Source organism: Nicotiana tomentosiformis, chromosome 12 (genome assembly GCF_000390325.3).
Source record: "Nicotiana tomentosiformis chromosome 12, ASM39032v3, whole genome shotgun sequence".
Classification (NCBI taxonomy): Eukaryota; Viridiplantae; Streptophyta; class Magnoliopsida; order Solanales; family Solanaceae; genus Nicotiana; species Nicotiana tomentosiformis.
The window spans coordinates 24,619,272-24,634,091 of record NC_090823.1 but is presented as its reverse complement, the minus strand read 5'-3'; the positions used below and the strand labels follow the sequence as shown (position 1 = coordinate 24,634,091).

At 39.9% G+C, this 14,820-nt stretch overlaps 1 protein-coding gene across 1 annotated transcript; it reads left to right on the top strand.

Annotated features, from left to right (window-relative positions):
• Positions 1-7,480: 7,480 nt before the first annotated feature.
• LOC104099518 (phototropic-responsive NPH3 family protein NPY1) lies at positions 7,481-14,401 on the top strand. The gene is made up of 4 exons (XM_009606528.4): positions 7,481-8,281; positions 10,569-10,638; positions 11,925-13,094; positions 13,654-14,401. Exons 1-4 carry the CDS (start codon positions 8,220-8,222, stop codon positions 14,188-14,190), a joined length of 1,839 nt encoding a protein of 612 aa, XP_009604823.1. The 5' UTR covers positions 7,481-8,219; the 3' UTR covers positions 14,191-14,401.
• The last annotated feature ends 419 nt before the right edge of the window (positions 14,402-14,820 follow it).

The window sequence follows — 14,820 nt, the reverse complement described above, 5'->3', positions numbered from 1 at the left end:
TCAGCAAAACCCTCACGAGAGACGCATTAACCTGGTATTCGCAACTGCCTGCACATTCCATCGAACCCTTTGGAGAAATGGCCGATAAGTTCGTAACGGCCCATGTCTGGGCCAAGAAGGCCGATGCAAGAGTAAATGACATTTTTGGTATCAAACAGTCTCCGGGAGAGGTGTTGAGGGACTTCCTAGACCGTTTTAACCGAATAAGAATGACCTTACTCAATGTATCGGAAGGAATGGCGGTAGCAGCATTTCAAAACGGGCTGAGCAAAAATGATTCAAAGATGGCAAGAAAATTATTAAGTCGACTTATGAAATATCCCCCAACGACTTTTGACGAAATACATAACGCACATTATGCCGAAGTCCGAGCAGACGAAGACAACCTCAATGGGCCGACCCATCGGCTGACCTCGATGCAAGCAGAATCCAGAAAAGATCGAAGAAATGATATCCGAAGAGACCCCGCGGCCTCACGATCAAATTGGGAACGACATCTCTCATACGTCAGAACCACCGCTACGTCCTCATCCCGCCATGAAGAAGGCCCACCCCGATCAAGAACAAGGACTCACCGGAATGAGAAAGGTATGCCCCATTTATTATCCGCTCACAATTTTTGCGTGTCACATACAGTGATAGTCTACGCCTTGGAGAAGCTCAGACCAAAGGTGAAGTGGCTATAAAAGATGAGGTCAGACCCGAATACCAAAAAATCAGATGCGCTCTGCGAGTTCCATCAAGAACGAGGACACAAAACCGAAGATTGCATCGCCCTAAGATATGAGGTCGTAAACATGCTGCGATAGGTATACCTCAAGGAATTGTTGAGCGATCGGGGAAGGACCATCTTTTCTAGGAGACGTGAACAACATCAAGGGCCTCCGAAACTGCCCTTGCCAGTCCGCACCATCCATATGATCATCGACGGCAGGGATTACGCTTCCATCAATAGTTTAAAGTTCACCACATCCCACAAGCTCAAACGGTCGATCACCCACGAACAGTATGATGAACTCGAAGAAAGTATCATCTTCGATAAGTCAGATAACGACGGTTTGGCTTTCCCTCACTATGATGCTCTCGTTATCACTTTACAAATTTTAGATACTGATGTAAGACGGATTATGGTAGACGATAGGAGAGGCGCGTGTATTATCCATCCTCGAGTACTCATACAAATGAAACTCGAGGACAAGATAGTGCCACGCTGCATCACACTAACAGGCTTTAACAATGCAGTTAAGCGAACATCCGGCGAGATCACACTCCCCGTCTTAGCGGGTGGCGTCACTCTGGAAACCACATTCCACATCATGGACCAGGACATGACATACAACGGCATAATAGGGAAACCATAGATACACACCATGAGAGTCATCCCTTCCAGCTTGTATCAAGTCATCAAACTCCCAACTCTATGGGGAATATTTAGTATATGAGGGGAGCAACGCACATCCCAGGACTGCTACCACATCGCCCTAGACTGCACGACCACCCAACAAATAAAGAATAAAGAAAAAGAGGCATAACAATCAACAGGGTTGAGGTCGGTATGTGATGACAGCGTGGACGTCATCAGAGACCTTGATATGGTCGAGGCCGTAGGATCGACCATAGAGGACCTTGACCCCGTTCAATTAGACAGAAATGACCACAACAAGAAAGCTTACATCGGCTGCAAACTTTAGGAACCGAGTAAGTTTTATGAATTTTTAACTACTAATGCGGACTTGTTTTCTTTTAGCCATGCAGATATGCTAGGTATCCCAAAGGAAATCGCCACTCACAAATTGAACGTCGATCCACTCTACCCCCCAGTGAGGCAGTTTAGGCGTAAGTTCAACTCCGTAATTAATGATGCAGTACGCGAAAAAGTGGAAAAATTATTGGAAAATGGCTCCATCAAAGAGTTGAAGTGCCCCCAATGGGTCGCCAACGTAGTCATGGTGAAAAAGAAGAACAACAAGTGGCGGATGTGCGTAGATTTCACTGACCTGAACAAAGCTTGCACCAAGGATTTATTTCCATTACCTCATATCGACCAACTCATCGACGCAACAGCCGAGCACGAGATAATAAGTTTCTTGGATGCCTACTCGGGCTATAATCAGATGCTCATGGAGGAAGAGGACCAGGAAAAGACCACCTTCATCACCCACTAGGGGACATACTGCTACAGGGTCATGCCCTTCGGTCTGGAAAATGCTGGGGCAACTTACTAAAGGTTGGTGACGAAGATGTTTAAAGACCAACTCGGTAAAATGATGGAAGTCTACATCGACTATATGATGGTCAAATCCAAAAGGAAAGAAGATCACATCGACCACTTGAGAGAAGCCTTCGGTATACTCACGCAATACGGTATGAAATTAAACCCCAAAAAATGTGCATTCGGCGTGGCCTCAGGAAAATTCTTGGGTTTCCTAGTGTCCCAGCGAGGTATCGAGGTCAACCCCGACCAAATCAAAGCTATCGAAGGGATACCAGAGCACTTGACCACCAAAAAACATGTCCAGAGGTTGACTGACCGTATCGCCGCCCTTTCGAGGTTCATTTCACGATCCTTCGATAGGTTCCATAAGTTCTTCGACGTACTCAAAAAGGAGAACGACCTCCAATGGACCTTTGAGTGCGTCCAAGCCCTGAAGGAGTTAAAGGTGTACTTTTCCTCGCCACCGTTGATTTCAAAACCAAAATCGGGACAACTACTCCTCGTCTTTCTCGCCATGTCCGAAGTAGCTGTGAGTGCAGTCCTGGTCCAAGAAAATAAAGGTATGCAATCTCCCATCTATTATATTAGCAAAACACTAGTCGATGCCGAGACAAGATAACCCCATCTTGAAAAATTGGCTCTTGACTTAGTCATAGCTTCACAAAAGCTTAGACCGTATTTCCAATGCCCCTACCTCGGTCGTCACGACTTTCCCTTTAAGAAGCATTTTACATAAATTCGAGCTATCGAGCATGTTGTCAAATGGGCCATCGAATTGAGCGAGCACGATATTACATATTGGCCGCGAACGGCGATAAAGTCACAGGTCCTCGCAGACTTCGTCGATGACTTCAGTGCAAAAATAATGCCCGAAGTCAAAAAAGAAGCCGTCCACGCTTATCCACAAACACAAGACCTCTAGGTCCTGTACACCGATGGTGCGTCTAACAAATTAGGATCTGGGCTGGGAATCGTACTCTAAGTCCCAACAGGCGAAGTGATTCGCCAGTCCATAAGATGCTCGGACATGACTAACAACGAGGCTGAGTATGAGGCCGTAATTACAGGACTAAGACTAGCACTCAAATACGAGGCGAAAGAGCTAAGATTGCGCTGCGATTCTCAACTTGTGGTCAACCAAGTCACACAGACTTTCCAAATCAAGGAGAAAAGGTTACAAAAGTACCAGACCGAAATCTAAAAGCTACTACCCGAGTTCGACGAATGTCAACTCAACCAGATCCCCCGAGCACAGAACACCGAGGCGGACGGCCTCGCTAAATTAGCCGCGGCCACCAAAAACATTACAACTAGAGAAAGGAATGTGGTCCACCTCCTCAATGCGTCGATATATCAAATCGAGGTAAGAACCATAAACCTGACTTGGGACTGGTGCAATCATATTATTACATATTTGCAGGACGACGTACTCCCCAACGATAAAAAAAAGGCCAAGAAGCTGCGAATGCAAGCAGCTAGATACATCATCATTTACAACGACCTGTACAAAAAGACATATGGCGGCCCTCTGGCGAAATGCTTAGGCCCAAATCAGACGCGACACGTCCTTGAAGAAGTACACGAAGGCCACTGTTGATGTCACTCCGGCAATCAAGCTTTAGTCAGTGCCTCATACGGGCAGGGTATTATTGGCCCACCATGAAAAAGGAGGCCGTAGATTTCGTTAAAAAATATGAGCAATTCCAAAAATGCGCCCCAATGATCCACCAAGCAAGCTAACACCTACATTCAGTAACTTCCCTTTGGTCGTTCATCAAATGGGGAATGGACATCGTGGGCCTCCTCATGGCAGGACCAGGTAACATACGATTTCTCTTCATTTTAACTTACTATTTCTCTAAATGGGTGGAAGTAGGAGTATTCGCCCAAATACGCAAACATGAAGTGATCACCTTCATATAGAAAAACATCATATGTCGTTTCGGTCTCCCCAAAGAAATCAGCTGCGACAACGGACCCCAATTTGCAGGAAAGAATGTCGCTGACTTTTTTGAAAAATGGAACATCAAAAGAATACCCTCAATGCCTTACCACCCCGCGGGCAACGGGCAAGCGGAATCCTCCAACAATTCAATACTGAACATCATGAAGAAGAAACTCGAAGACGCCAAGGGACTGTGGACGGAAATATTACCATAAGTACTCTAGGCGTACCGAACGACGCCAAAGACGAGCACAAGAGAAATGCCATACTCGTTAGTCTATGGGGCTGATGCAGTAATACCGGTCAAGGTTGGGGAGCCCAGCCTAAGATACTCCCTCGAAAGCATACCCAGAACGATGACAATAGAATGCAGGAACTTGACAAAGTCGAGTAACGAAGAAATATGGCCTACGTGAGAATGATCGCCCAAAAGCAACAAGCAGAACACTATTATAACAAAAAAGCAAAAATCAGTCCACTCAAAGTCGGGGACTACGTGCTTAAAACTAAAACACAAACAAGCAAAGACCCGTGGGAAGGCAAACTAGGAACAAACTGGGACGACCCCTACAAAATCACGGCAACAGCAAACAAAGGGTCATTCACACTAGAAACAATGGAAGGAAAGCGACTACCAAACAATTGGAATATTACACACCTCAAGTACTTCAACTTTTAAAGGATGGTGTCCCCAAAGTCATACTCTTTTTCCCTCACTCGAGTTTTGTCCCAAATAGGTTTTCTCAAGGAGGTTTTTAACGAGGTGATGACGGGGATACTTCAGGATTGAAGTGCACACAGACGAAGGCACTGAACAACTAGTTCATTGCTCGACCTCTCAATACTTTTCCAATTCGACCAATGAAGGGACTAGATAGACTGGGACTGGGACTGAAATGCCATCCAGAGCCCGAAAAATATGTAAATCTCTCCAAGTATATGAACAAAGCACAAATACATGAAGTTTATTTCTGTTCTCCCTAAGCATAGGTTACATTCGACCTCGTTTGAATTAACACCTATATCGGCCCTCAGCTATAACTAAGTGCAGGTTATATTCGACCTCGTTCGAATTATTGCCTATATCGGCCCTCGGCCATAACTAAGCGCATGTTATATTCGATCTTGTTCGAATTAATGCTTATATAGGCCCTCGGCCATAACTAAGCGCAGGTTACATTCGACCTCGTTCGAATTAACGCCTATAGGCTATATTTGACCTCATTCGAATCAACACCTATTTGTCCCTCGGCCATAACTAAATATAGGTTATATTCGACCCCGTTTGAATCAACACCTAATCTACCATAAATAAACATGTGATGTGTTTGACCTCGTTCAAACCAACACCTACTGGCCCTCGGCCACAATCAAACCTAGGTTTTGTTTCAACCTCGTTCAACCTACTTGAACAAAGTTATTATGACTAAGGCAACCAAGCAACAAAATCAAAAAACATACAAACCCGAATGAAAGAAAAAGAATCAGGTACAAGTAACAGAACTAGCATTTCATACTTAGAATATTTTTTACAAAGGCTCGAAAACAGGCCCACAAAAAATACATAAGTCTGCGGCTAAAAAAAAAGAAGGAAATGAAAAACAACTAATCGTCGCCTGGCCCAGCAACGCCATAAGCTTGATCGCCTAGGCCATCTCCATCTGCCTCTTCGCCATCACCATCGCCAGGGGGATACTCATCCTCATACCAGGTGTCCTGTTCAATTTGATCCACGCCCGCATCCTCCTCAGCGTCACCGGCCTCCGGTGTAGCAGGATCATAACCACAAGCAACCCGAGCTCTACATGCCTTAACACGAGCATCCTCGAAGTCATCTTCTGAAATAGTTCCCCCCATCAGATCTTTAAATATATCCAGCTGGGCCTCGGCGTGAATTCATTCCTCGTACAAATACCGCGGAACATCGGGAAAAGCAGAAGTACGGGAAGAAGACGGTCGAGCCAATAATTGTGCCTTCTCGGCCTCAAGAGAAGCAACTTGATCACAAAGGTCTGAAGCCTCTTTTTCCAGCTCCCCCTATCCGTTCATCAAGTCGCTCATCTCTGAGCCTGGCTGTCTTCAGAGAACTCTCCCGCTCAGAACGAAGAATGCGGATCACGATCTCTAAAGCCTCCGCTTTCCTCGTAGCCTCTAATAGGGCCAATTACGCCTTCTCTAAATTCGCTGCCTTCTCAGCGACCTCGCCACTCAGAGCGTCCGCTTTGAGTTGACACTCCTCGAGCTCGGCGCGCAATGAGACCACTTGGGCTTGAAGATCGACACATTGGGCCTCGACTCCATTGCTCACCTTAAGCTCTTCTTCTTTTTCCCTTGAAGCCCTCTCGAGAATGCTGCATTTTCTGATGACTCTTACCAACTCGTCGTCATTCTCCTTCAGTTCATCTGGGAGAGCCTGAAAATTGCCGCTCTCATCGAACCGTTTGTAGATCTCGCGGTGCTTGTTACGTTATTCACAATATTTCTGCTCCATCTTCTGAAAAATAACCTTACGCCTCTTCTCTCGTCGGGCGCTCTCGATCTCCAAAATCACAGTTTGAAAGAAAGAGAAACAGAAAACGAAGAGTAAGAACGAAATTTTGAACTCGACATACAAAAATGAAAAAAAATCAGAAAATTTATCCTAAGAGCGAGGCCGACTATGCTCTTAGATAAAGTGGCATCCTTCAGCTTTTCAAGGGTTTTACCCTCCATATATAGCCAACCATATTTACTAATCCCTGCATAATTAAAAGGGATCTTTACACATATAGCCATCCATATTTACTGTTTACTTTTTCTAACCATATACATAATTATACATATATAATACATAGAATATGCATATATTATACCTCCAGTGGCTATTTTTAGTTTAAATGGTTGGATAAGCTGCTACTTGGGTTAATTCTTCTAATTAAAATCTTGCATAACTAATTCCTATATTACTAATACATGCATACTCTATCAGTAACCAATGGTATGATGAATAATCAAAAATAATCCTGAGATAAAAATTTAGTATCACTATATATTTCTTTTTTTTTAATAAGTGTTTCTTTTTTTTAATAAGTGTCACTCTATCAATTGTTGGTTACCAAATCTCGAAATTATCCCAGGATTACAAATAGAATCGGGATAATTTATACTTTATCTGTAAAAGGATGGAATAATAATACCATAAAAGATAAAATAATAAAATAATAATTCTAAAATTAATACCATATATTATCACACCGTCAATAAGAAATAATATAAGAATTACTAATGCGACTAAAGTGTACAAAGGTCTCCTTGTAAACAAAAAAAAAAAAAAAAGAAGGAAAGAAAGGATTACTACACCATTCTCCCCTCTCCTCTCCCCAACCAGGCTGGTTTCTGTCAGCATAGTCCCCTACTACTACTAATCTACAAACAGAGACACTTTTACTTTCTCTCTTCTGTCACTTTTCTCTCTCATATTATCTCTTTTTTCCTGCAAACATTTCAAAGATTGGACGACAACTTCATCAGTGTATTCAGTACACACACACACACTCTACCTCCCCCCACCCCCAACCCACCAAGTATATATCATCTATACACAGAGAGAAAAAGCTGCAGAAATCTTTGAGATTTGTGTCTATGGTTGTAGAGTTACTCGGTGAGTAACTAAGAGGCTATCATAGGGGAAGTTAATTCAAAGGCGGCTACAAATTTAAGACTCAACCAATTTTCTCTGCATGTGGGGTTGGTTTAATTTTTAGTCTTTTTTTTTTGCATAAAATGGTAGAGTATCAAAATCATGAATGTGATTATTATGGGAATTGAAATTGTGTTTATTGTTTTGGCTCAAGGGTCGAGGTAGTTGTGGGAACAAAATCAAGATGATGCTCTGTTAGTGATCAGTTTGTTTTTTTCTGCTTGTTTTGGAGTTTAGAATATGCTTCTTCTCTGCAAATATTCTTCTTCTATAAACTCATAAAAATGAAACCTTTTAGAATTTCTTGGATTAGTTAGTTGTGTCTAAAGTTGGAGTCTTTTAGCAGAGATTTTTAGTTTTATTTGTTGAGGAGAAAGAATATGAAGTTCATGAAGTTGGGATCAAAACCTGATACATTTCAAGATCAAGGGAAAGGTGTAAGGTAAATATATGTATGGTTTATTACATTCTTGTTTTATTTTGCAAATGTACTTAGAATTTCTCTTCCCTTCTACTGATATCCACTGGTTTTTGTTGCTTCGGTTTCTTCTGTTCTTGATAATTTCTTGTTGTATATCCTATTCTTCTTCTCCATACAATTGCAGGGCTTTACTCACCTTTTTCTCCCTCTTTTTTGCGTCTCTCTCTCTATGTATTTTTCCTCTCTCTCTATGTACTTTTTCTCTCTAGTGTAACTTCTATATACTAAGGGCTCGGATGAATAAGGATAATTAATCTTGAGGTTAAATTTGAGATGAGTATACCATACGTTTGTTTGGGATAATATTGCTGTATACTAATCTCGGGATTAGTTTAAGTGTTATTTTATCCCTATATAGGAGGGTGAGATAACTATCTCGCAATAACTAATCCTGAAATACCTTGTTTTCCAACCAAACGACCCAGCGGCGCAAAAGAAATTTTCACACACTCTTCAAATAAACTAAATGCATTTAACTATCCATAAAAGTCTGATTAGTAACCCGGAAGATGAGAAAGATTATCTGTTACAAAAGTTAAAATTATATATTTATGACTTATACAGTAATTTTTTGTAAGTTAAATTGGTAAAAACTTACAATATTATGCATGACAGCAAGGTAACCCCTTTTGATTTCCGTACTCTTTTTTTTCTTTGGTGGAATTTGCTTATTTTAATTTTTTATAGAAAAAATTAGTACTATTATTATCTGGCTTTATCTTTCATCTGTTATTTGGAACTGAGCACCATATCTTATGCAGTGTGTTTTCCACTTCTTGCACATGTTACAGACCAGTTTTGGAGATTGCTTTGCAAAAAAATAGAGACAGCTATTAAAAATACTGGATTTCTTTTTTCTAATAAATATTTTAGAAGTTGTGGGTACAAGAATCTAACTTAATACTTCTAATACTGTTTCTAACCTTGAAAGCAGACAATTTTTGTTTGTTTATTTATTTTATTTTTTTATATTGGTGCCCCTTTCATTTGGCTATTTAAGAGTTTATTATTACCTTTTTAAGAATTTTGATGGTGGTTTGTATGAGCACATTCAAAAAGTGGTCTTAAATCTACTTTCTGCGCTTGATTATTAGGTGGTCCAATATTTACTACTCATATATAGTAATGGACTTGGTGGGGTCAATAATCTCCAATTATTTGAATTCATCTAAATTTTGTTTACATTTTTTAAAATTATATTTAATCTACCTACTATTTGACATACAATACCTGGACTATAGTCTGTTATAAAATGACGGAACCAAAATGGAAAAAGATTTAGGTTATATACATTGATGGTGCAAATGAGTTTTACTCTATTAGTGCATTTTAGCCCGTTATAACGAGTTATTTAGTTGGTCTTTTTTGTTACTTATTTATTAATTAGGATTACCAGAGATGCTTACGTGTTGTTATAAGTCAAGTCGCCTTAATTTGATGTTGTAAAAAGATTATATACTGTCATTGCACAAAAGTTAAACATGTGATTCCGTGATTATGTTTTACAATAAACTTTTTAAGTTAACACAAAGCTAAAATTATATTATTGAGGTGCAGTTAATTAATATACATTTTGTTCTGGTTTTTGTAAAGGATTATGAGAATATTTTCTATTGATATTCAAGGAACTTCAGTTGTACATTACTTATAAAGTTTAAGGAAAAGCTGTCTATCACATGGATCTCTGATCTCTTTTTCTTAAAAAAAGATTTTAACTTAACTTTCTGTGCACTTAACTGAAGGGGAGCCTTAGCGTAACTTGTAAAGTTGCCGCCATGTGACTTGGAGGTTACGGGTTCGAGCCGTGGAAATAAACTCTTGCAAAAATGCAGGGTAAAGCTGCGTATAATAGACTCTTGTGGTCCGCCCCTTCCTCGGACTTTGCGTGGAGCTTAGTGCACCGGGTTACCCTTTTTGCTGTGCACACTTAACTACTGGCAGAAAATTCTTGTTTTGTTCGTTAATTTCTGCCATTTAGATAACTTAAGTAACAGAAATTTTAACCACAAAACAGATAAAAGAGATATGATTAATTAAAGCTGAATAAAGCATAGTTAAAATTCTTAACTTCTCTTCACTGAAAATTGCTGCTCTTACTGAATGCCGCCTTCATCATACTTATGTTGATAATCCACTTCTTTTTTGTTCTCCCTTTATCTGTGGAGAATATTGTGTTGTTTCTTTCAGTTACTTGCTGTACTCTGATCACATTCTTATGTAGTATATGAATTTTGATCAACTGATGTAGGTACGTGTCATCCGAGCTGGCAACAGATGTTACCGTCGTTATTGGTGAAGTGAAGTTTTATCTTCACAAGGTAACTTGATCTTTCATGCCAATGGAATATTGATACGACATCCATTAAATTATACTGTGTATTTAACATGTCCACCAGTCGGTCTGTAATATAATCTAGTATGGAAAAAACATTTGGACTCAATTTGTCTGTAGAGTGCTTATCCTGTCTATGTTCTTCTAGAATTCAAGTTTCATTGTCATCTGTACTTTAGTCTAGATATGCAAAAAGCATTTTGATCAGTTTAGTTGTCGCATGCTTATCCTACTAGCCTATTTGGAGAGAGAGAATACTTATCCTCTTTATGTTCTTGCTGTTGGTAGTCAGCGACGGAGCTATTATGTATTTAATGGTTCGGCCGAACCCAGTAACTTTGGTCTAAACTTTATATTATCTTAAGAAATTCATTAAATATGTACAAATTTTTAATTTAGAACCTAGTAACTTTAAAGTACTGAATCCCGAACCCAATAACTTCAAAATCAGGCTCCGCTTCTGTTTGTAGTGGAATACATGTGCCCATCAAGTGTTATAATAAGATTGTAGTTCGTAAAACCATTTGACACACATGCTGAGCAGCTCTCTCCCCATCCCAGAGCTTAGAGACTTATAAGGGAATGTGTGATGTCCAGAAGAGCTTAATGGGAATGAAACGGAGGGAGAAGGATCGAACTTGCATAAAATTTAGGAGTAAGTATGTTAACGATGAGCTGTGTTCTTAAATTGAATATAATGGTACGATTGGTCGAGCCGCGCTACACCTTAAGTTCAAAGAAGCTTGGTGCTTGAACTTGAAAGTGAAGTACATTCGATGTTCTAGGAGAGCCTAAAGGGAATGAAACAGGAGGAAAGGACTTAACTTGCCTAAAATCTGTAGGAGCAATGGTGATGTCATCTAAAAAGGGTACTTGATTGTTATTCTTCAAATATGTTCAATTGAATTGAGAGAAGGTAACAAGCAGAACTTGTTTGCTGCTGTTCCTCAGTGATCTTGAGCTACGGATAGTGAACATGTAGAACTAGATTATTTATGTAGAAGAGAAAATATTTCTAGTTTGATGAATTTGCCATGTGTTTCGGTTTCATCTTGTTTCTTTGTGAACTGCAATTGTTTATGGAAGACCTTTAGACTAAATTAACTCCTTGAGATTACCAAATCTTTCCTCGCACATCCATTTAGGAGACTTGTTTGCTAAGTTGTTCTTGACATAACAATACAAGCTATCTCCAAACCTTTACAGTTTATACTGATTTTGTCATCTGAGTCTGTATTTGGTTTACAGTTTACACTGATTTTGCTTTGTCAGTTTCCTCTGTTGTCCAAGAGCAACAGGCTGCAAAGGCTTGTTTCAAAAGCAAATGAAGAGGATTCTGATGAAATCCAATTAGTTGATTTTCCTGGTGGACCTAAAGCTTTTGAGATATGCGCCAAATTTTGCTACGGAATGACAGTAACTCTCAATCCTTACAATGTTGTTGCTGCACGTTGTGCGGCTGAGTACCTTGAGATGACTGAAGATGTTGACCGAGGAAACCTTATCTTCAAAATCGAGGTATTCCTCAATTCCAGTGTTTTCCGCAGCTGGAAAGATTCGATCATTGTTTTACAAACCACCAAATCTCTTCTACCGTGGTCTGAAGATCTGAAGGTGGTCGGGAGATGTATAGATTCTATTGCATCCAAAACTTCCATGGATCCGTCGACTATTGCATGGTCCTACACTTACAACAGAAAAGTGGCAGTCTTAGATAAGATCACAGAAGTTGGGATAAAATTCCCTGTAAACCTTGAATCTGTGCCAAAGGATTGGTGGGTTGAAGATATATGCGAACTTGAGATAGATATTTACAAGCGAGTTATGATTGCGGTTAAATCCAAGGGAAGAATGGATGGTAGTGTTATTGGCGAGGCGTTAAGAACTTATGCAATGAGATGGTTGCCTGATACTATTGACGCTTTGGTATCTGAAGTTCACAGTAGGAGGAACAAGTCCTTGTTAGAAACAATAATCTGCTTATTGCCTTCTGACAAGGGCGTTACTTGTTCGTGTAGCTTCTTGCTTAAGTTATTGAAAGTCGCTATTCTTGTGGGAGCAGATGATTCATCAAGGGAAGATCTTATAAGAAGTATCAGCTTAAAGTTGGACGAGGCTTCCGTCAATGATCTTTTGATTCCATCAAGGTCTACTCAAACTACTGTTTACGATGTTGAACTAGTGAAGTGCCTAGTTGACCAATTCATGGCTCGTGAAAGAAGCAGTCGGGATAAGAACATTTCTGCGAAGAAAACCAATGATTTCGTCTTGGGGCATGGATCATGGTTGAAAGTCGGTAAATTAGTTGATGGCTATCTTGCAGAAATTGCTCGTGATCCAAACGTCAGTCTCTCGAGTTTCATTGAACTGTTGCAATCCGTTCCAGACTCAGCAAGACCGATCCATGATGCATTATATGGGGCAATTGATATCTATCTGCAGGTTATTTATTTATTTTCCATAAGTTCTCCAAGTCCTTAATGTGGTCCAAAGTTTTCGGAAGTCTCTCATTCGGTTGAACCTAAACCTACGTTGCTCGGATCCTCCGATTAAGTTGCCACACCCATATCGGATCCGCCAAAATGCCAAAACTTTGTAGGATCCGACACACAACCTTCATCATATTTAGAGGATCCGAGCAACAAAGACCTAAACAACACAGGGGCGAAGCTAGAGACAAAAATACGGGTTCAGCCGAACATAGTAACTTTGGTCCCAACTCTGTATTTAATTTAAGAAATTCATTTACTATATACAAATTATTAATTTAGAACTCAGTAATTTAAAATGGCTAGAATCCTGAACCAATAAACTTCAAATCTTAACTTTGCCTATGAAACAACACTTCTTCACATTACTGTGTTCCAATCTCATATTGGACCTACACAGCTATCTAATATAAGGAAGCATTGGCCTTTGCCAATGTATACATACAAGGAAAAATGTATACATACGCGATTTTTGAAGCTTATTATGTACTAATGGCTTCTCTTCACCGCAGGAGCACTCAAGTTTGACAAAAGCTGAGAAAAAGCATTTATGCGGCCTAATGGATGTGAGGAAATTAACAATGGATGCATCTATGCATGCAGCACAAAATGAACGGCTGCCTCTCCGGACTGTTGTTCGAGTCCTCTTCTTTGAGCAAATTAGATCAGCTGCTGGAGTTCAAGCCTTAAACAACAGAAACAGCGATGCCTTAGATTCCACTAGGAAGACTGAAGAATATTGGCAGAAAACATTGCCAGAAAAGCACAATGTATCGAAACCATCGAAGGTAAGAGATGAAAGTCCTCAAAAGAACATGAAGTTGGTAAAAAAGGGTAGCAAAAACAGAAGTAGTGGTGCACAATTGCTGCCTTCAAGATCAAGGAGGATATTTGACAAGCTGTTTGTTGTTGGTAAGGTCTCTGGTAACGTCGAAAACCGGAGCTCTGAGACATCTGGTAGTTCTCAAAGTCCAACTTCAATGATTATTCAAGGAGAAATTAAGTCTTGTGGTTCATCTTCAAGAAACAGGAGGTACTCAATTTCATAAGAAATCCTTGTAGATTCATGTAGTCTTAGATCTTGTGTGTAAGAATCCAATTTGTGTAAACAAGTGGTAAGCTTCTAGTTGCAGTCGTTAAGGTGTTATAATCATCATAATAGTAGTGAAGAGCTTTGCTACATAACATATATGCTTTCTCCTCTTGTGATATCTTTTAGTTAGTTTCACTCATCATGTTAATTAATTTTAATTTCTTGAAGATTTTTTATAATAACCATCTGGTATCCGGAATTCACTTGTCAGATTGACAGGAGCGGAGCCACAGTGCCGCTTACAGGTTCGGCCGAATCTAATAGCTTTGGTTCAAACCTTGTATTTAATTTTAAACATTCATTAATTATGTACAAATGTTAATTTAGAAAAAAAATTAGAAGTTTGAAATTCTAGCTCCGTCTTGCGACCGACTAAAGAGGAAGCGTTCTCCATTAGGGGTATCTCCTTTTACTGTGATTGAACCCGATCATTAGTTAAGGATCCCATTCATCCAACTACATCCATCGATGATTTGAAGAACCTCAAATTTTCGACCTTTACTAAATTTTTCTTGACTATACACATTATCTAGTTTTTATTGAGGGAAAATTATCTAGCTTCAGTCTATAATATAGCTCATTTACT

Coding starts and splice junctions, on each gene's coding strand:
- LOC104099518 (XM_009606528.4), top strand. CDS start 8,220: ATGAAGTTCATGAAGTTGGGATCAAAACCTGATACATTTCAAGATCAA. Junction 10,639..11,924: donor TGAAGTTTTATCTTCACAAG/GTAACTTGATCT, acceptor TTGCTTTGTCAG/TTTCCTCTGTTGTCCAAGAG. Junction 13,095..13,653: donor CAATTGATATCTATCTGCAG/GTTATTTATTTA, acceptor TCTTCACCGCAG/GAGCACTCAAGTTTGACAAA.